The sequence below is a fragment of the Nuphar pumila genome, chromosome 5 (genome assembly GCF_984573655.1).
Source record: "Nuphar pumila chromosome 5, dmNupPumi1.hap1.1, whole genome shotgun sequence".
Lineage (NCBI taxonomy): Eukaryota > Viridiplantae > Streptophyta > Magnoliopsida > Nymphaeales > Nymphaeaceae > Nuphar > Nuphar pumila.
In genome coordinates, this window is record NC_143253.1 from 60,097,644 (window position 1) to 60,120,215 (window position 22,572).

Here is a 22,572-nt window from a genome sequence, read left to right on the forward strand (position 1 = left end):
CGAGTGAGATTTTTTTGTGACAATTTCTCACGATATTATCACAAGATTTACTAAATCTCACTATAATATCACGATATGTTTATCGTAACTTTTTTTTTTTTTACGGTTCTTTCAAGTTTCAAAACCCTTGAAACCATAAGTCCTTTTTGCAAAAAACACAAAAAACCTTTCTCTGCGAGGGACGACGGTCGGCAATTGCAACCACCCAACGACTGCAATAGAGTAACCGGTTCATCTCTCTCTCTCTCTCTCTCTCTCTTCCTTTCTCCTTACCTTTCTATACCATAGGTGCATTTTTTTCGTCGATGGGTGAGAGGTGTATATGTAACAAAGGATTGTTTTGGGCATCACTGTGCATCTCTCTGTTTTGAGCATCACTGTGCATTTGTTGTTGTTCGCCGATGCATCTCTCTTTTTGGGCATCATTGTGCATCTCTCTGTTTTTTGGCATCACTGTGCAGCCTTGGCACATTAAGGTGATGTTACAACTGGCCACGTTTGTATGACCAACATCAGTAAGACTCATATAATCTTCAATGGAATTTGACATCAGTATTCTGTTTCGTTTATACTCTGCTGTTTTCTGTGACCAAATTCATGAACAATTACGAAAACTAAATAATTTCTTCAGTAATCGCACATTAGAAAGTGCACTCTTACCTCCCCCATCAAAATTAACACTTGTGAGACACTGAAAAGACAAAAAAGTAAAGAAAAGCAACCAATCCATAGGCTCTTACATTTTTCAGCTATGGATGTACAAGTTGGTAACCCATCCATGGTTTAACTTTATTAAGGTTGATTCAATTACATTAAACCATTTTGAAAATTTGAGAATTTGCAACATATAAAGCAAATAGCAACCATGGTCACAGAAGACAACATTCTCTCTCTCTTGATGATGCAACTAAGAAGCAAGAAAGGATCACGATCACAGAAGGAACTTGATATTTTCATGTGCTCTTCATGTTCCCCAAACATATATATTTTATCTGCATCAACATGCATCTTACTAGCTGAGAATTCATACTGGGTTAACAATCTCAAACTTTTTCTAATTCCATGCATATGTTTAGGTGATTTTCTTGTTTAATTTACAAGGAACCTAGGAACGCGTTGCAATTCTTCTACTACTTTTCTATGAAAAATAATGTTCCAATGTGCAGCTTGGTATACCTTTGAAGCAAGTTTATGTACAGTAGTAGTTGTCCTGATGTACATTTGTTAACAAATCCTAGCTTTTGCTGAATATGGTGAAATATCATTTTGTATCCTTATGGTTTCTTTGTTTTGAAAATCCTTACTTTGTGCCAAATGAAGGGGAAAGTATGTGCTACATTTCCAGGGCATCCAATTTAGCCCAAGTACCATTGTATGTTGACAATCACATTTCAGATGAACATGCAAAAGCAAAAGTGGATAAACATTATCAACATAATTCATCACATATGAGAACCAATGGCTTGATAGAACAGGTTTTTGAAAATTCAACGAAAAGGAGAATTAAAATTTAAGAAAGGCTTCAACATTAGTAATTCAAGCATCAAGTTCCACATTTTTGAACAACCAAAACATAGCCTAAAACATTGTCTTCAAGAGCACAAGATGTAAAAGCTATAGAACATTTCGAGAATAATAGGAAAATAATGTGAAAAAACTCTCAAATGCCAGCTTCAAACAAATTTATCAACAAATTTTAAATAAAAATAATTCAAAATATGCAATTAAATTATGGGAAAAAAGTAAAGGAAAATATTATGCAGATAAATAACTAAAATGAATCAAAATAAAAACTGAAATCCTTTCAATTATTTGAATTTGTAGAGTTTCCTTTATTTCTTACCTATTGGTTATGTCAAGAAACTTCTATTTTGATTGTTCTGGTTTGATGTTTTGTTTTGATGTGCTTAATAGAAAACAAAAAAATATTCTATTTTGATGTATTCTGTTAAATATTTGATGTGTTTTATGTAGAAAAAAAGATGGGGAGAGCTAAATATGCATTATGAAACTATGCTACACTACAATTAGATGGTTGATTACTTTGTAACTATTGTAAGGTACACTTTAATAGGAGAATAACATGATTTAAGTATCATCTTGCGAGCATACCAAATAAGAATGTTGTTGCATGTGGGAACGTAACGTCAAATGTGAAACATCTCACATCTAGAACTGACTTCAATTCATGAATTAAAATCTAAGCTATCAGGAAAAAAAAAAAAAACTCACAAGTTATCTGTCTCCTACTGGAAGCGGCTCAGATTCTACTTCTATATGAATTTCTTCTACTTCTCCAAGTATAGGTATGGATCAACGGAATGCTCTAAATGCTTTTATAATAAAGAAAGAGAAAGAACATACATATATGTATGTAGCAAAATGTATTGTCATGAACAATTTGCCTTTTAGGTTAGCTAGAGATTATGCACTTAAAGAGATGATTAATGCCATTGCAAATTATGGACTTGGTTATACCTCTCCACGTAGTGAAACAATTAAAACAAAATGACTTCAAAACCTAAAAAGACAAGTTGTAACATTTATTGATGAGGTAAAAAAGTCATGGTCGATATTAGGATGCACTTTAATGTCTGATATATGGACAGATAAGAAAAATCGTTCACACATAAATATTTTGGCCTCATGCCCTAAAGGCACAATATTTTTGAAATCTAAATGTACTAAAGAGCCAAAAACATGTGAATATATTGAGGAGTATATATCAACTACTATTGAATAAATTAGATAAAAAAAAGTAGTTAAATTTGTGACAGATAATGACTCAAATTACTTGAAAGTGAGGGCTTCAGTGGAGGTAAGATACCCTCATATTTTTACATCTTCTTGTGCTGCACACTGTACTGATTTAATGCTTGAAGATTGTGATATATTGCCTAATTTCTCTCATACATTATTATATGCAAAAAAGATTACAAGCTTCATGTATAAATCATAATTAATTTTGCAACTTATGAGAAATTATACAAATGATAGAGAGATACAAGAGTCCGGGGCTACTCGGTTTGTTACTAATATTTTATGTTTGCAATCTATATTGAAAATGGAAGATAAGTTGAGATTTTTGGTTGCTTCTTCTGAATGAAGAAATTTTGAAAAGGTTAAGAAAGGAGGAGATGGCAAAGATATGACTGATATTATTCAAGGAAAGGAGTTTTGGGAAAATGGAAGAGAAATAATAGCAACAATAGAATCACTTATAAAACTTTTGAGGAGGGTAGATGGGGATGGTTCTACCATAGGTTACTTGTATGATGGCATAAATCGTGTTAAAGAAGAAATAAAAAGTTTATAAATATCGAGTAGATAAGTATCTACGAATATGAGACTTCATTGATAGTAGATGGGAGGTCAACTTGAGAAGTGACTTATATGTTGTCGTTGGGTATTCAAATCCACAACTTTTTTTATAATGGTCTTATAAAGATGAACAACGAAATAATGAAAGGATTAAAGAAAATGATGAAAAAGATGGTTGATAAGAAAGATAAAAATGATGAGCTTGCTTCGGAATTGATTTATTATCATTCAAAAGATTCAAAGATCTTTAATGCGATTACAATATTCCTTTTCCGTACTGCATATCCACGTAAGTTTCGATTTTGTTTTGCATTTTGTAAATTTTTTTATTTTAGAATATATTATCAAATTCTCATTACTTGCTTTTGTTTTTATCAAAGATATGGTAGAAAATGAGTGGAGAAAATGTCCCTATTTTGCAAAATATAACAATTAAAATACTTAGCCAACCATGTAGTGCATCTGTATGTGAAAGAAATTTGAGTGCATTTGAAGTGGAACATACCAAAAAGAGAAACTGTCTTCAGCCAACAACTTACTGATTTAGTTTATGTGTGCATGAACATGCACATGCAGAAGACTTTAGTTGGAAAAGAAGCAAAATATTCTCGACCTATTGTATATGACGACATTGATGCATTTGCATATGGCTCAATTGAAGAAAGAAATAAAGAAGAAGAAACAAAAGATAAGAAAGAGGATGATGAAAGCATTGATGACCAAGGAATTGATGAAGACACTTTTGATTTTTTAGTTAATAGCAAGTGAATATTTTTTTTGTATAAACTTGAATCATTATGTTATTTGTTTTCTCATGAACTTGTGGTCATTTTGTTTATGTTTTTGATACTTGATTATTGATACTTAATGTATGATGATTTAGTTGTGATTTAGTTGATGCTTGATACTTATTTGAATGAAAGTACATTTGATGCACATGCTTGAGACTTATTTGATGTTTGATACTCTTTATATATGGTTAGTGGGATTGAAAAAATATTTTATATTTTTTTGTATATAAAATTAAATTAGTTTATTTTATTTGAATTTTTTGATTTTTTGAGATTTTTTAATTTTTTTCTCGAGATTTTGCCAAAAAAAACTTAAGAAATATTAAAAAAGTTGAAAATCTCCTGAGAAATTCACTACCAAGAAATTGCTGTTTTAAACTTTTGTCACTATGATTGGAAACATAAGGAGTTCAAGATATATATGTGTGTGTGGAGGGAATATATTCCCTGCAAAGATATGTAAGAGAATACTATAAGATTTCATAGTGCAAGTTGATTTGAGTCAATCTTGTAGATGAGTTTGGCATTGTTGATTATCAGGAATCGAATTGTGTTTCTTGATAAAAAGATACATACTTTTTGTGTAAAAAACTATTGATGCATTTATGATGATCGATTTTACATCAAAGAATAATCTTACACTTTGAAATATAGAGAGCCAAACACTGATCCCTACTAAATAGACCATGTATTAGACTATAGATCATGTAGGGGTGGGGTCTGTTAGGTGATTGTGTTAGAACCATAAGGTTACTAAACTCCATTTAGATGAGATCACCAAAGTAATGGAGAATTTCAACTTATGAAATCACAACTCATCCTATTGAGCGATTCCGGATCTTTCCACATGGTGAGATTCACCTCACAATCCTCCATTTCACATATTGTTTATGTCTTATTCTTTGTTATGGTCGTAGTCCTTTATATAGGCATCTATAGAGAATTAATATTAACTCCTTATGTTTCCCTTCTTGAGCTCCTACGAGAATCGTGCCCTAGGCACGATTCCTGAAATCGAGCCCCCTTTAAACGTAAAAAGGTGTCGGGTCTGGGTCCGAGCCCCGCGCCCAGTTATGCCGGATCCACCTTTAGCATGGATCCGGGTTAGCCCCTTTAGTGCTAGATCCACAATAAATGTGGATCCGTAACGGATTCTGGATCCATATGTTGGATCCATTTAGGTCCAACCATGGATCCAACCCCAAATAATTACATTTTTTTATACTAATTTTATTCTCTTAAAAATACTTTTATTTATTTATTAAATATTATTATTACATATATATATATAGATATTGTAATACTCATATATATATATATATATATATATATATATATATATATTTCATTTTTGGATCCGGGTAATGGATCCTGGGTCCAATATGGATAAAACTGCCCATCGAATTTTTACGGGTATTACATCCTACCCCCCTAAAAAGAATTTTGTCCCTGAAATCTTATTGCAGGGTTTTTGTAGAGATCGTAGTCTGAGGGGGTTGGTATCGACAAGGATGCACGTATATGTGTGTGCTCCCAACATATACCCCAACATATAAGGATCAGAACAAACATAATGAGTTTCTAAGAGTCTCATTGTCCTGAATAACCTTCACTTATTCCTATTTCTCAAAATGGCCCCATCTTTTCACAGAAGACCTAATCATAACCTCAAATCAAGGTCTAGAATCTCTTACGGAGTGACCCTTCCATCCACAAAAAACACAAACATGTCATTATATCATGCTTTAAAATCAATAATGATCAGATTCTGCTACAAATAAAAGCCAAATCTGTTGATTCATGACAAGATATTTCCATTAATCTTGCCAAATCCTCACAATTTACCATAACACTTTTTCAATTAAAGATTAACAAGATCCACGTCAGATCACCTGATCATGGTCATACCCACCATCATTGATAATCTTATGCAGAAAAGGTCCTCAATAGGTGCCAAAAAAGTGATACGTACAAATTACCGCTTCCAGGGTCGATAGCCACTAATATAGGTACAAGCATACGTATCGCCAATATGAATCACATCACTTCATATGACACTAAGAACCATAAAACAAAACCTTTCACCCACAAGGTTTTATGAACCATAGTTCGCTATTGAACTTAAGTATATATCGCATGCATTCAATATTTTTAATCACCTCGCATTTCAATCATATCATACATAAGCATATTATCATATGCATCATATCATTGCCACCAGAAACATTGCATTTTCCAAATTTAACCTCGAAACAGGTGATACTAAAACATGGGTTTTATATAATGTGATCCTGTATATACCAAGAATTAACTAAACCTCAAGATACGTAACTTCTACGTAGTTCGAGTTATGCACACAGGATTCAAATCACATATACATCTAAGACATTCAGATTATTTTATCATTTCATGTGCTTTGATAATTCTGACATCATATCACCATCGATTATTTCGACGTGAAACACACGCACATGTCTACTAAAAAATTTAGTCGGATATTCATGATACACTCATCTACAATGAAACTATGTAGGCGTGAATTCACCTATATGCTAATATGAGCATCATAATAAAAAGTACCAGTAATATGACTAATACAAAAATCAAAATAAATTATACTTACAGAGCGCTTGCAGGGTGTGGCACGACCGTGATCTTTGATTTAGTGATCCCATGCTCTCATACCATAACTATAATGCCCTGAAATCTTAACCCAAATTTTGAAGATTTTTTTTTCAATACAGCGGAAACAAGTCATACCATAGTGTTAAGCTTTCCAGAACATTACAGGGGAAGCAAACCAAAACATTTATTTCATTATTAATAAAAAATAACAAAAGAGTTTCTTACACTATCCCTGGAACAGTAAATCCAAAAATCTTGATCGAAGCCTCATCCCGCAGCCGCTCCTAACTCCAACTCTTCACTTTAAAATTTATAAGAATTAAACTACAACTGTCTAAGTAGAAAATCTGTAACTTTTAATGTGGTACATCATGAATCCAGTATGTGATATGGGTGTCATGTATGATTTTCGGCACATACAAGAATAAGTAAAGGTCTATGCTACGACCGTCAACAATTTATCAGAAGTTAACTGGTATGTAACATTAATAGCAACATTTATATATCCCACAACCACAATATGAATCCACACAATTACTCAAAAAAATGCAATTATGACAATTCATAATTCAGGTACGCATTTATACCACAAGGTACATCCATTATGCATAAAGAAACATTAAACCATACCATGATGCACAATTTTAGTACAACAAGACATTTAACATACATTGAAAGTAAAACATCACGCATCCACCAAACATATAACAATTAAGGAAACAGATAACATATGCATGTTCTAATGCATAGCAGGAAAATGCATGACTTATGTGTAATGCATGAATCCTCTTATTATCTTTCCTTAAGTTTCCCTTTCTATATGCATGCCCTATTAAATGCATACAATTTAAGTTCCTCTTTTTAATTACTGTTGCCCGCGGATACACCAAACGGGTACAATCTCTGAGGTCAAGTAGGTTCCTAGGATAGCTTAACACGTAATTTGTAATTTATTACTAGGTTCCAAACTTAGCCCTCGACCGAATCGCCTTCAGAACATTAGACTTCCACATCTAATATCAGGGACACAAGGGATACCTCACACCCACAAGTGCCACTTCCTTGGTACCAAAACAAACTCACAGTTGTGACCAACACACCACCCCCAGGTAAAGTGGCAGACTCTTTCTAAAACCGTGGCTAGAAGAAAGAACCTCAATATCGGGTTCAGGGAACAAAATTTCAGCACACGGAGTTTTTGTATCCTCATAGTCTCCCCAAGACCGGTTCTCTAAGATTCTTATACTCCAGATGAGATATCCCAGAACGTATATTATATTGTTCTTATTTATTATCTTTTTATCAAAAGCCAATTATTGAGTTTTGCAAATTCAACATGCAAAAATAAGGCAAAAGCTCGCATCTACCACTGCGAGAACCATCACGAGACTCCTCCCGTGAAAACACATCAAACAGTGCAATATAGAGCAATAGAATCACATTTGCAAATAAACATGCAAAGTTAATCATAGGCTTGCAAATCAACAAGCAAACATAAGCTCGCAAATCACCAATGCGTAGCTCTTCACGGCCTACCACCTGTGGTAACCATAGAACAACACAATTAAAACCATCATGTAAATATGATTATTGCGATGCATTTAAACAATTAAAGAAAGAGCAAACCCAAGCTCAAGGCTCTCCAGGCCTGTGCTGATTTAGACCATCGATGCATCATATGCAAAAATCATAACAACTTGAAATTTATGCAATGAGGTCAGCATGCCTCCAAATACACATCCATCCAAACCAATTTAACAATGTGCATGAGTTACCATAATCATATGCATGTATTCACCATCCATGTGCAAGTGCTTTTGTGTAATCACTTAACACACATGCATTCATCCATAATTCTTAAGTACATGAGAACATTTATACCTGATTTTACATGCTAAACACCCATCGATTTCGTGTATGCACATATACTTGAAACCAATCTATAAATGCACGATTAATAATCATGTCCCATCAATGTAGGCACATGAAACATTTTCATGTGTTAACATCCACACACATGAACATAACCCAATCATAAGCATGTCATTTCTCAATCATATGCAACCCCACTATGTGTATTACCTACATCACATACGGGTATTAACCATTGCATATCCCTTTTGAGTGTGTGAGTGTGCATATAAAATTACACATACTCATCAATCCTACATGCTCAAGAAGCAACATCAACAACCAAGTCATGCTCACCTTCAAGATTACACAACTAGTATCATGAAATGCAAATACAACATTTACATAATTTCTGGGCAGAAGTGTAAACTTTAGCACATGCTAGGGACGATGGTCAGACTTACCAATCCCGGACCCGCTATCCTCCAAGCTAAACATCCAACTAAGTTCCAAAGGTCTGGGATTCTTGACATATACATAGGCATATGTAGGTTCGCAAATAAAAAAAAAATTATTTAAAATATAAATATCGAGAAAAAATTTCATGAAATGCTGGTTCCGGTGGAGATCCCTTGGATCTCCAATCTGAGTTCATGAAATGCAGCCTAAAAGAACACGCCTAATTCCCTTCTGATCTATTTTTCTTTCTTCCTATATAAGGAGCCTAAATCATTCCTGTTTGGAATCTAAGAACTGAGATAGGAGTTGATGCATTGATTTGGCAAAAAGTTGGTCAAAGTGGCTGTTTGAAAGCTGGTAGCTGGGATGAGAGTTAATGCATTTAGGATAGTAAGTGGCATTGTATTTACACTAAAGCATGGAATTAACAGCTACCACCTAAAATGCCAGTTCCCATCTCAGCTACTACTTTCTAAACAGGGCCATATCAACGTTAATGAGCTTGATTTTGAGTCGGTTTAGACACTGCTGAATATCCCAATGTTATGACCTTCAAAGTTTGTACCAGTCTTCGTTGAATGTCAATGACAATTTATGGAACCATTCTTTTGGTGGAGTCAGGTTTTCCAAAGGACGACAAATTGATCCATCTGTCTGAGAGAGTGCCAGACATGAACCCAGCTCACCTATGCTGGGTTTCCTTTGGAGACACCAAACAACAGGAGAGCTTATTCAAGTACCTCTCGAAGTGCGTTGATGCAATGGAAGGCCTAGATCACATACTCTGCAACTCATTTCCAGAACTCGAGTTGCCGGCGTTCGAGATCATCAGAAATGTTGTACCAGTAGGCCCTCTTGTCTCAGCTAACCACCCCAAGCACCAACCATCCTCGTTTTGGCAAGAAGACTTGAGTTGCCTTGACTGTCTCGATCGACACCCAGCTGGGTCAGTCATCTACATCTCATTGGGGAGCACCACAATGCTCAATCAACGCCAAATTGATTGGCTCTCACTTGGGCTCTAGCTCACTGGCAAACCATTCCTTTGGGTTTCAAGACCAACCCTCATGAACCAGTCTGCTGCAGTGTACCTAGATGGGTTCCTGGACCGTGTGGCCGAGCGCGGGCACATTGTGGGGTGGTGCCCACAAAAGGAAGTTCTCTCACACGCATCTATAGCTTCTTTCTTAACTCATTGTGGCTGGAACTCCACCATCGAAGGGCTAAGCAATGGAGTTCCCTTGTTGTGTTGGCCTTACTTTGCAGACCAGTTTCAAAACCCGACCTACGTAGTTGAGCATTGGAAAGTAGGGCTGGAATTGCAGAAGGACAATGATGGAATTGTCAGAAAAGAAGAAATCAAGGAGAAATTGGTAGAATTGATGAACGATGACGGAATAAGGGAAAGGGTTTTGGAGTTGAGAAACAAGGAGTGGAAGGCTCTGATTAAGGGTGGTGTTTGTTTTAAGAATCTTGAAACTTTTGTCAACACCATGAAGGGGGAACCGATAATTTAGAGAGGATTGTTATTTTGAAAATTTGAGAAACATTTTCTTGAGTCATAATGTCTTATTTCAACCAATAAGGAATTGTCGTTTTACTGTTCAAACTTTGCTGGGGATGTCTCTCTTTCGGGCTTTATGTCACGTCGTTACTCACAACAAATTCAAAAGGACAAAGTGCTTTTCATTTGAAACTTTCTAAGGCATTTTATTTACCTTTCCTTAGATAGCTTTTTCTCTCTTTGTTTATATAATAAAGCTAGGGTTATGCAAATCCCTACACAATTTCTCATGTTTAAGTGCGATATAGTCAGTGAAAACATGCTGAATTTAAGCCATGGCAGAGCTACCGCTTTTTCTATATAGAAATAAGAGTAGCTCCTAAAGAGTCATAAACCGTCCTACACAGCTTCAGAGGGACAAAGTGCTTTTCATTTGAAACTTTCTCTCTCTTAATTAATGAGATTTTATTTGCCGTACCTTATCCTTTCTTTCTTTTCTTTTTCTTATAATAAAGCTGGGGTGGCACAAATCCCTACACAATCTCTCATTTAAGTCGGGTATAGTAAGTGAAAACGTTGAATTTGAGCCAGAGATCATCGACATTGACCTACATTAAATTTTTAAAATAGTTGATCCACATAAAAATAAACTTGCATAGCCTTTATGTTTTTATTTATTTATTAATGCGCCAAAACCATGGGCTTCTTTTCGAGGACAGAACACTGGAAACTGGTTAACAATCTAACTGAGGTATTCAACAACATTGGAAACATGGTGACAAATATAGCCATATTTCTGAAAATCTCATGAAAAAAATACGGCATAAACCGTAGAAGTTTTAAACGGTTAAATCTAGTGAGATTTTTTTGTGACAATTTCTCATGATATTATCAAAAGATTTACTAAATCTCACTATAATATCATGATATGTTTATCGTAACTTCTTTTTTTTTTACGGTTCTTTCAAGTTTCAAAACCCTTGAAACCGTAAGTCCTCTGAGAGGTGTATATGTAACAAGGGATTGTTTTGGGCATCACTGTGCATCTCTCTGTTTTGGGCATCACTGTGCATTTGTTGTTGTTGGCCGATGCAGCTCTCTTTTTGGGCATCATTGTGCATCTCTCTGTTTTTTGGCATCACTGTGCAGCCTTGGCACATTAAGGTGATATTACAACTGGCCACGTTTGTATGACCAACATCAGTAAGACTCATAGAATCTTCAATGGAATTTGACATCAGTATTCTGTTTCGTTTATACTCTGCTGTTTCTGTGACCAAATTCATGAACAATTACAAAAACTAAATAATTTCTTCAGTAATCGCACATTAGAAAGTGCACTCTTACCTCCCCCATCAAAATTAACACTTGTGAGACACTGAAAAGACAAAAAAGTAAAGAAAAGCAACGAATCCATAGGCTCTTACATTTTTCAGCTATGGATGTACAAGTTGGTAACCCGTTCATGGTTTAACTTTATTAAGTTTGATTCAATTACACTAAACCATTTTGAAAATTTGAGAATTTGCACCATATAAAGCAAATAGCAACCATGGTCACAGAAGACAACATTCTCTCTCTCTTGATGATGCTACTGAGAAGCAAGAAAGGATCACGATCACAGAAGGAACTTGATATTTTCATGTGCTCTTCATGTTCCCCAAACATATATATTTTATCTGCATCAACATGCATCTTACTAGCTGAGAATTCATACTGGGTTAACAATCTCAAACTCTTTCTAATTCCATGCATTGTTTAGGTGATTTTCTTGTTTAATTTACAGGGAACCTAGGAACGCGTTGCAATTCCTCTAGTGCTTTTCTATGAAAAATAATGTTCCAATGTGCAGCTGGGTATACCTTTGAAGCAAGTTTATGTACAGTAGTAGTTGTCCTGATGTACATTTGTTAACAAATCCTAGCTTTTGCTGAATATGGTGAAATATCATTTTGTATCCTTATGGTTTCTTTGTTTTGAAAATCCTTACTTTGTGCCAAATGAAGGGGAAAGTATGTGCTACATTTCCAGGGCATCCAATTTAGCCCAAGTACCATTGTATGTTGACAATCACATTTCAGATGAACATGCAAAAGCAAAAGTGGATAAACATTATCAACATAATTCATCACATATGAGAACCAATGGCTTGATAGAACAGGTTTTTGAAAATTCAACGAAAAGGAGAATTAAAATTTAAGAAAGGCTTCAACATTAGTAATTCAAGCATCAAGTTCCACATTTTTGAACAACCAAAACATAGCCTAAAACATTGTCTTCAAGAGCACAAGATGTAAAAGCTATAGAACATTTCGAGAATAATAGGAAAATAATGTGAAAAAACTCTCAAATGCCAGCTTCAAACAAATTTATCAACAAATTTTAAATAAAAATAATTCAAAATATGCAATTAAATTATGGGAAAAAAGTAAAGGAAAATATTATGCAGATAAATAACTAAAATGAATCAAAATAAAAACTGAAATCCTTTCAATTATTTGAATTTGTAGAGTTTCCTTTATTTCTTACCTATTGGTTATGTCAAGAAACTTCTATTTTGATTGTTCTGGTTTGATGTGCTTAATAGAAAACAAAAAAATATTCTATTTTGATGTATTCTGTTAAATATTTGATGTGTTTTATGTAGAAAAAAAGATGGGGAGAGCTAAATATGCATTATGAAACTATGCTACACTACAATTAGATGGTTGATTACTTTGTAACTATTGTAAGGTACACTTTAATAGGAGAATAACATGATTTAAGTATCATCTTGCGAGCATACCAAATAAGAATGTTGTTGCATGTGGGAACGTAACGTCAAATGTGAAACATCTCACATCTAGAACTGACTTCAATTCATGAATTAAAATCTAAGCTATCAGGAAAAAAAAAAAAACTCACAAGTTATCTGTCTCCTACTGGAAGCGGCTCAGATTCTACTTCTATATGAATTTCTTCTACTTCTCCAAGTATAGGTATGGATCAACGGAATGCTCTAAATGCTTTTATAATAAAGAAAGAGAAAGAACATACATATATGTATGTAGCAAAATGTATTGTCATGAACAATTTGCCTTTTAGGTTAGCTAGAGATTATGCACTTAAAGAGATGATTAATGCCATTGCAAATTATGGACTTGGTTATACCTCTCCACGCAGTGAAACAATTAAAACAAAATGACTTCAAAACCTAAAAAGACAAGTTGTAACATTTATTGATGAGGTAAAAAAGTCATGGTCGATATTAGGATGCACTTTAATGTCTGATATATGGACAGATAAGAAAAATCATTCACACATAAATATTTTGGCCTCATGCCCTAAAGGCACAATATTTTTGAAATCTAAATGTACTAAAGATCCAAAAACATGTGAATATATTGAGGAGTATATATCAACTACTATTGAATAAATTAGATAAAAAAAAGTAGTTAAATTTGTGACAGATAATGACTCAAATTACTTGAAAGTGAGGGCTTCAGTGGAGGTAAGATACCCTCATATTTTTACATCTTCTTGTGCTGCACACTGTACTGATTTAATGCTTGAAGATTGTGATATATTGCCTAATTTCTCTCATACATTATTATATGCAAAAAAGATTACAAGCTTCATGTATAAATCATAATTAATTTTGCAACTTATGAGAAATTATACAAATGATAGAGAGATACAAGAGTCCGGGGCTACTCGGTTTGTTACTAATATTTTATGTTTGCAATCTATATTGAAAATGGAAGATAAGTTGAGATTTTTGGTTGCTTCTTCTGAATGAAGAAATTTTGAAAAGGTTAAGAAAGGAGGAGATGGCAAAGATATGACTGATATTATTCAAGGAGAGGAGTTTTGGGAAAATGGAAGAGAAATAATAGCAACAATAGAATCACTTATAAAACTTTTGAGGAGGGTAGATGGGGATGGTTCTACCATAGGTTACTTGTATGATGGCATAAATCGTGTTAAAGAAGAAATAAAAAGTTTATAAATATCGAGTAGATAAGTATCTACGAATATGAGACTTCATTGATAGTAGATGGGAGGTCAACTTGAGAAGTGACTTATATGTTGTCGTTGGGTATTCAAATCCACAACTTTTTTTATAATGGTCTTATAAAGATGAACAACGAAATAATGAAAGGATTAAAGAAAATGATGAAAAAGATGGTTGATAAGAAAGATAAAAATGATGAGCTTGCTTCAGAATCGATTTATTATCATTCAAAAGATTCAAAGATCTTTAATGAGATTACAATATCTTTTTTCCGTACTGCATATCCACGTAAGTTTCGATTTTGTTTTGCATTTTGTAATTTTTTTTTATTTTAGAATATATTATCAATTTCTCATTACTTGCTTTTGTTTTTATCAGGGATATGGTAGAAAATGAGTGGAGAAAATGTCCCTATTTTGCAAAATATAACAATTAAAATACTTAGCCAACCATGTAGTGCATCTGTATGTGAAAAAAAATTGAGTGCATTTGAAGCAGAACATACCAAAAAGAGAAACTGTCTTGAGCCAACAACTTACTGATTTAGTTTATGTGTGCATGAACATGCACATGCAGAAGACTTCAGTTGGAAAAGAAGCAAAATATTCTCGACCTATTGTATATGACGACATTGTTGCATTTGCATATGGCTCAATTGAAGAAAGAAATAAAGAAGAAGAAACAAAAGATAAGAAAGAGGATGATGAAAGCATTGATGACCAAGGAATTGATGAAGACACTTTTGATTTTTTAGTTAATAGCAAGTGAATATTCTTTTTGTATAAACTTGAATCATTATGATATTTGTTTTCTCATGAACTTGTGGTCATTTTGTTTATGTTTTTGATACTTGATTATTGATACTTAATGTATGATGATTTAGTTGTGATTTAGTTGATGCTTGATACTTATTTGAATGAAAGTACATTTGATGTACATGCTTGAGACTTATTTGATGTTTGATACTTTTTATATATGGTTAGTGGGATTGAAAATATATTTTATATTTTTTTGTATATAAAATTAAATTAGTTTATTTTATTTGAGTTTTTTGATTTTTTGAGATTTTTTTTTATTTTTTAATTTTTTTTTCGAGATTTTGCCAAAAAAAACTTAAGAAATATTCAAAAAGTTGAAAATCTCCTGAGAAATTCACTACCAAGAAATTGCCGTTTTAAACTTTTGTCACTATGATTGGAAACATAAGGAGTTCAAGATATATATGTGTGTGTGGAGGGAATATATTCCCTGCAAAGATATGTAAGAGAATACTATAAGATTTCATAGTGCAAGTTGATTTGAGTCAATCTTGTAGATCAGTTTGGCATTGTTGATTATCAGGAATCGAATTGTGTTTCTTGATAAAAAGATACATACTTTTTGTGTAAAAAACTATTGATGCATTTATGATGATCGATTTTACATCAAAGAATAATCTTACACTTTGAAATATAGAGAGCCAAACACTGATCCCTACTAAATAGACCATGTATTAGACTATAGATCATGTAGGAGTGGGGTCTGTTAGGTGATTGTGTTGGAACCATAAGGTTACTAAACTCCATTTAGATGAGATCACCAAATTAAATGGAGAATTTCAACTTATGAAATCATAACTCAACCTATTGAGCGATTCCGGATCTTTCCACATGGTGAGATTCACTCACAATCCTCCATTTCACATATTGTTTATGTCTTATTCTTTGTTATGGTCGTAGTCCTTTATATAGGCATCTATAGAGAATTAATATTAACAACTTATGTTTCCCTTCTTGAGCTCCTACGAGAATCGTGCCCTAGGCACGATTCCTGAAATCGAGCCCCCTTTAAACGTAAAAAGGTGTCGGGTCTGGGTCTGAGCCCCGCGACCAGTTATGCCGGATCCACCTTTAGCATGGATCCGGGTTAGCCCGTTTAGTGCTACATCCACAATAAATGTGGATCTGTAACGGATTCTGGATCCATATGTTGGATCCATTTAGGTCCAACCATGGATCCAACCCCAAATAATTACATTTTTTTATACTAATTTTATTCTCTTAAAAATACTTTTATTTATTTATTAAATATTGTTATTACATATATATATATATAGATATTGTAAAACTCATATATATATATATATATATATTCCATTTTTGGATCCAGGTAACGGATCCTGGGTCCAATATGGATAAAACTACCCATCGAATTTTTACGGGTATTACATCCTACCCCCCTAAAAAGAATTTTTTCCCCGAAATCTTATTGCAGGGTTTTCGTAGAGATCGTAGTCTGAGGGGGTTGGTATCGACAAGGATGCACGTATATGTGTGTGCTCCCAACATATACCCCAACATATAAGGATCAGGACAAACACACAATGAGTTTCTAAGAGTCTCATTGTCCTGAATAACCTTCACTTATTCCTATTTCTCAAAATGGCCCCATCTTTTCACAGAAGACCTAATCATAATCTCAAATCAAGGTCTAGAATCTCTTACGAAGTGACCCTTCTATCCACAAAAGACACAAACATGTCATTATATCAAGATTTAAAATCAATAACGATTAGATTCTGCTACAACTAAAAGCCAAATCTGTTGATTCATGACAAGATATTTCCATCAATCTTGCCAAATCCTCACAATTTACCATAACTCTTTTTCAATTAAAGATTAACAAGATCCACATCGGATAACCTGATCATGGTCATACCCACCATCATTGATAATCTTATGCAGAAAAGGTCCTCAATAGGTGCCAAAATAGTGATACGTACAAATTACCGCTTCCAGGGTCGATAGCCACTAATATAGGTACAAGCATACGTATCGCCAATATGAATCACATCACTTCATATGACACTAAGAACCATAAAACAAAACCTTTCACCCACAAGGTTTTATGAACCATAGTTCGCTATTGAACTTAAGCATATATCGCATGCATTCAATATTTCAAATCACGTGGCATTTCAATCATATCATACAGAAACATATTATCATATGCATCATATCATTGCCACCAGAAACATTGCATTTTCCAAATTTAACCTCGAAACAGGTGATACCAAAACATGGGTTTTATATAATGTGATCCTGTATATACCAAGAATTAACTAAACCTCAAGATACGTAACTTCTATGTAGTTCGAGTTATGCACACAAGATTCAAATCACATATGCATCTAAGACATTCAGATTATTTCATCATTTCATGTGCTTTGATAATTCTGACATCATATCACCTTCGATTATTTCGACGTGAAACACGCGCACATGTCTACTAAAAAATTTAGTCGGATATTCATGATACACTCATCTACAATAAAACTATGTAGGCGTGAATTCACCTATATGCTAATATGAGCATCATAATAAAAAGTACCAGTAATATGACTAATACAAAAATCAAAATAAATTATACTTACAGAGCGCTTGCAGGGTGTGGCACGATCGTGATCTTTGATTTAGTGATCCCATGCTCTGATACCATAACTATAATGCCCTGAAATCTTAACCCAAATTTTGAAGATTTTTTTTTTCAATACAGCGGAAACAAGTCATACCATAGGGTTAAGCATTCCAGAACATTATAGGGGAAGCAAACCAAAACATTTATTTCATTATTGATAAAAAATAACATAAGAGTTTCTCACACTATCCCTATAACAGTAAAAAAATCTCGATCGAAGCCTTATCCCGCAGCCGCTCCTAACTCCAACTCTTCACTTTAAAATTTTTAAGAATTAAACTACAACTGTCTAAGTAGGAAATCTATAACTTTTAATATGGTACATCATAAATATGATTTTTGGCACATATAAGAATAAGTAAAGGTCTATGCTACGACCGTCAACAATTTATCAGAAGTTAACTGGTAGGTAACATTAATAGCAATATTTATATATCCCACAACCACAATATGAATCCACACAATTATTCAAAGAAATGCAATTAAGACAATTTATAATTCAGATACGCATTTATACCACAAGGTACATCCATTATGCATAAAGAAACATTAAACCATACCATGATGCACAAATTTAGAACAACAAGACATTTAACATACATTGAAAGTTAAACATCACACATCCACCAAACATATAACAATTAAGAAAACCGATAACATATGCATGTTCTAATGCATAGCAAGAAAATGCATGACTTATGTGTAATGCATGAATCCTCTTATTATTTTTCCTTAAGTTTCTCTTTCCATATGCATGCCCTATTAAATGCATACAATTTAAGTTCCTCTTTTTAATTACCGTTGCCTGCAGATAGACAAAACGGGTACAATCCCCTAGGTCAAGTAGATTCCCAGGGTAGCTTAACATAATTTGTATTTTATTACTGGGTTTCCAACTTAGCTCTCGACCGAATCACCTTCAGAACATTAGACCTCCACATCTAATATCGGGAACACAAGGGACACCCCACGCCCACAAGTGCCACTTCCTTGGGATCAAAACAAACTCACAGCTGTGACCAACAGACCACCCCCAGGTAAAGTGGCAGACTCTCCCTAAAACCGTGGTCAGGAGAAGGAACCTCAATATCGGGTTCAGGAGACAAAATTTCAGCACACAGAGTTTTTGTATCTTCACAGTCTCCCCAAGGCCGGTTTTCTAAGATTCTCATACTTCAGATGAGATATCCTAGAACGTATATCACACTGTTCTTATTCATTATCTTATTATTAAAAGCCAATTATTGAGTTTTGCAATTCAATATACAAAAATAAGGCAAAAAGCTCGCATCTATGCCTGCGAGAACCATCACGGGACTCCAACCCGTGGAAACACATCGAACAGTGCAATATAGAGTAATAGAATCACATTTGCAAATCAACATCCAAAGTTAATCATATGCTTGCAAATCAACATGGAAACATAAGCTCGCAAATCACCAATGCGTAGCTCTTCATGGCCTACCACCCGTGGCAACCATAGAACAACACAATTAAAACCATCATGTAAATATGATTATTGCCATGCATTTAAACAATTAAAGAAAGAGCAAACCCAAGCTCAAGGCTCTCCAGGCCTGTGATGATTTAGACCATCGATGCATCATATGCAAAAATCATAACTTGCAATTTATGCAATGAGGTTAGCATGCCTCCAAACACACATTCATCCAAACCAATTTAACAATGTGCATGAGTTACCATAATCACATGCATGTGTTCACCATCCATGTGCAAGTACTTTTATGTAATCACTTAACACACATGCATTCATCCATAATTCTTAAGTATATGAGAACATTTATACCTGATTTTACATGCTAAACACACATCGATTTCGTGTATGCACATGTACTTGAAACCAATCCATAAATGCACGATAAATAATCATATTCCATCAATGTAGACACATGAAACTTTTTCATGTGTTAACATCCACACATATGAATATAACCCAATCATAAGCATGCCATTTCTCAATCATATGCATCCCCACTATGTGTATTACCTACATCACATACGGGTATTAACCATTGCATATCCCTTTTGAGTGTGTGAGTGTGCATATAAAATTATACATACTCATCAATCCTACATGCTCAAGAAGCAACATCAACAACCTAGTCATGCTCACCTTCAAGATTACACAATTAGTATCATGAAATGCAAAAACAACATTTACATAATTTCTGGGCAGAAGTGTAAGCTTTAGCACATGCTAGGGACGATGGTCAAGCTTACCAATCCCGGACACGCTATCCTCCTAGCTAAACATCCAACTAAGTTCCAAAGGTCTGGGATTCTTAACATATGCATAGGCATATGTAGGTTCGTAACAGTTAATAGGTCACACGCACAATCTGTTCAATTTACATAACATGAAACTCAGTAAGGTCTGGTCAACTTTACATATTTCTTGAACTTAGCAAATCTGACCGGATTGCAAACCCATTTAAAATAGCAAATCTGGACCAGATTTTTCAATCCAATTCCTAATAGAATTGACATCACACCCTGTGTAAAATTGCACTGCATTCAATGTAATGAGCAATAGTTATGAGCTGCATAACAACTGCTAACATCTTGACTATGTTCTTCCATTTTTATTCATAAAAGCATCTACCACTACACAGCCAATTACTTCCAGATACAAGTATCCAAGTTAAGTACAGACAACTACTTAGCTCCCATTCATCTGGTGGGTCAGTTTAACAAGAGAGCATGCATACACAAGAATGAAATATGCATCATTCATCGATGAGTTCATCACCGTTCCCAAATCAACTATTCAGAAAAAACCCCGATTCAAGAATCTGCCGAACACCATAAGGGTTCATACTTTTACCCATTTGAATAATCTCCAGTAAATCTTGAAGTATACATGCTTCACTGATATACCAATATGCAAGATGTTAAATGAACACATGAAATCCCATTTAAGAATATGATACCCAAATGGAAACAACAACGCAAATCAAATCGGTACTCATGTGTTTGATTTCAAGAATATGATACTCATATTGGGAAACAACAAGAATCGGAAATCAGAATGTATCTAAAAAAAAACTATTCACAAAAATTAAAACAAGAAACCAAATCAAGATTTCAACTCACTTTAACGTGAAGATCTGAAACATAAAGATTTTTATAATAACTGAATTCCCAACCATACCATCTATGAACCGGCATCTCCCAGTAGATCGCACCTCCCGAATAGTTATATGATCATTCTGGTTCACAAGGTTGATTGACCTATACAACCCTTAACTCAGTTCAAGATGTGGCAGTCCCCACGAAGACTCCCTCATCTTAAGCCAAGAATAACAGTAGCTAAAAGTAGGATTCTGACTTGATTCATAAAAACCATCATGAAACTCATAATATTCATGACATAAACACAAGCAATGGAGAGAGAAACCCAATCGAAATCCAACCAAAACCATTTGATCGATACTTTATATTACCATCTAAATAGTGAATGACATCAAGAAAAATAGGCTAAACTGAAATTAAGCAACCAAATAACCCTTTATAACAAGTACCCACACGAAACTTCAAGAAAACCCATCTAAAATAGCAAGAAATGTCCATGATATAAAACCCATAAAGAAATGAAGGGAACCCCCAAATCGACATCACCACTACCGGGAAACCCTAACTCACCGATCTGGGTTTTTCCGGCGACCAAGAATCATATTGAAAACACTCTAAATCATGAAAAAGAATTAAGGTTCCCCCTTGACCGACCCAAACACAATTGATTCAGTTCACAACCAACAAGAAAAGGCCAGAATCCTACCTTTTTCGGTGCTTTTTTCGACGATCGGAGATTGCTATCGCGAGGCGATTGTCGGCCGGCTCCGGTTGCTCCTGCCACCGTGAAGGGTGCGATCGGGAGGCTGCAGTTGATGGTCGGTCTGCTGTTTCTACAGCCGCGATGCCGGTCAAGAGGGTGATGAGGGGCAGAGGAGAGGGAGAGCAAGAAAGTGAGAGAGGAGACAAAGAGTGTGGGGGAGATGCAATCCGAGAGGAAGAGAGCTGAGAGGGGAGAGATCTTCTTTTCCCCCACCTTTTAACAAGAGGTGAACCCCTCCTCTCTCCTCTGTAACCCCGTCTCCTTCCCTTCTTGAGCTCCTGCGAGAATCGTGCCCTTGGCACGATTCCTGAAATCGAGCGCCCTTTAAATGTAAAAAGGTGTCGGGTCTGGGTCTGGGTCCGAGCCCCGTGACCCGCTATGCCGGATCCACCTTTAGCGTGGATCCGGGTTAGCCCCTTTAGTGCTAGAACCACAATGAATGTGGATCCGTAACGGATTCTGGATCCATATGTTGGATCCATTTAGGTCCAACCATGGATCCAAGCCCAAATAATTAAATGTTTTTATACTAATTTTATTCTCTTAAAAATACTTTTATTTATTTATTAAATATTGTTATTACATATATATATATATTCCCTTTTTGGATCCGGGTAACAGATCTCGAGTCCAATATGGATAAAACTACCCATCGAATTTTTACGTGTATTACATGCTGTGGACATATGAACTATTATGCTATATTAAACGTTCG

At 34.6% G+C, this 22,572-nt stretch overlaps 1 protein-coding gene across 1 annotated transcript; it reads left to right on the forward strand.

Annotated features, from left to right (window-relative positions):
* The first annotated feature begins 9,631 nt into the window (after nucleotides 1-9,631).
* Nucleotides 9,632-10,072, forward strand: LOC149837684 (UDP-glycosyltransferase 83A1-like). Its single transcript, XM_090008099.1, has one exon. The coding sequence runs from the start codon at nucleotides 9,632-9,634 to the stop codon at nucleotides 10,070-10,072; it is 441 nt and encodes a 146-aa protein (XP_089864225.1).
* The last annotated feature ends 12,500 nt before the right edge of the window (nucleotides 10,073-22,572 follow it).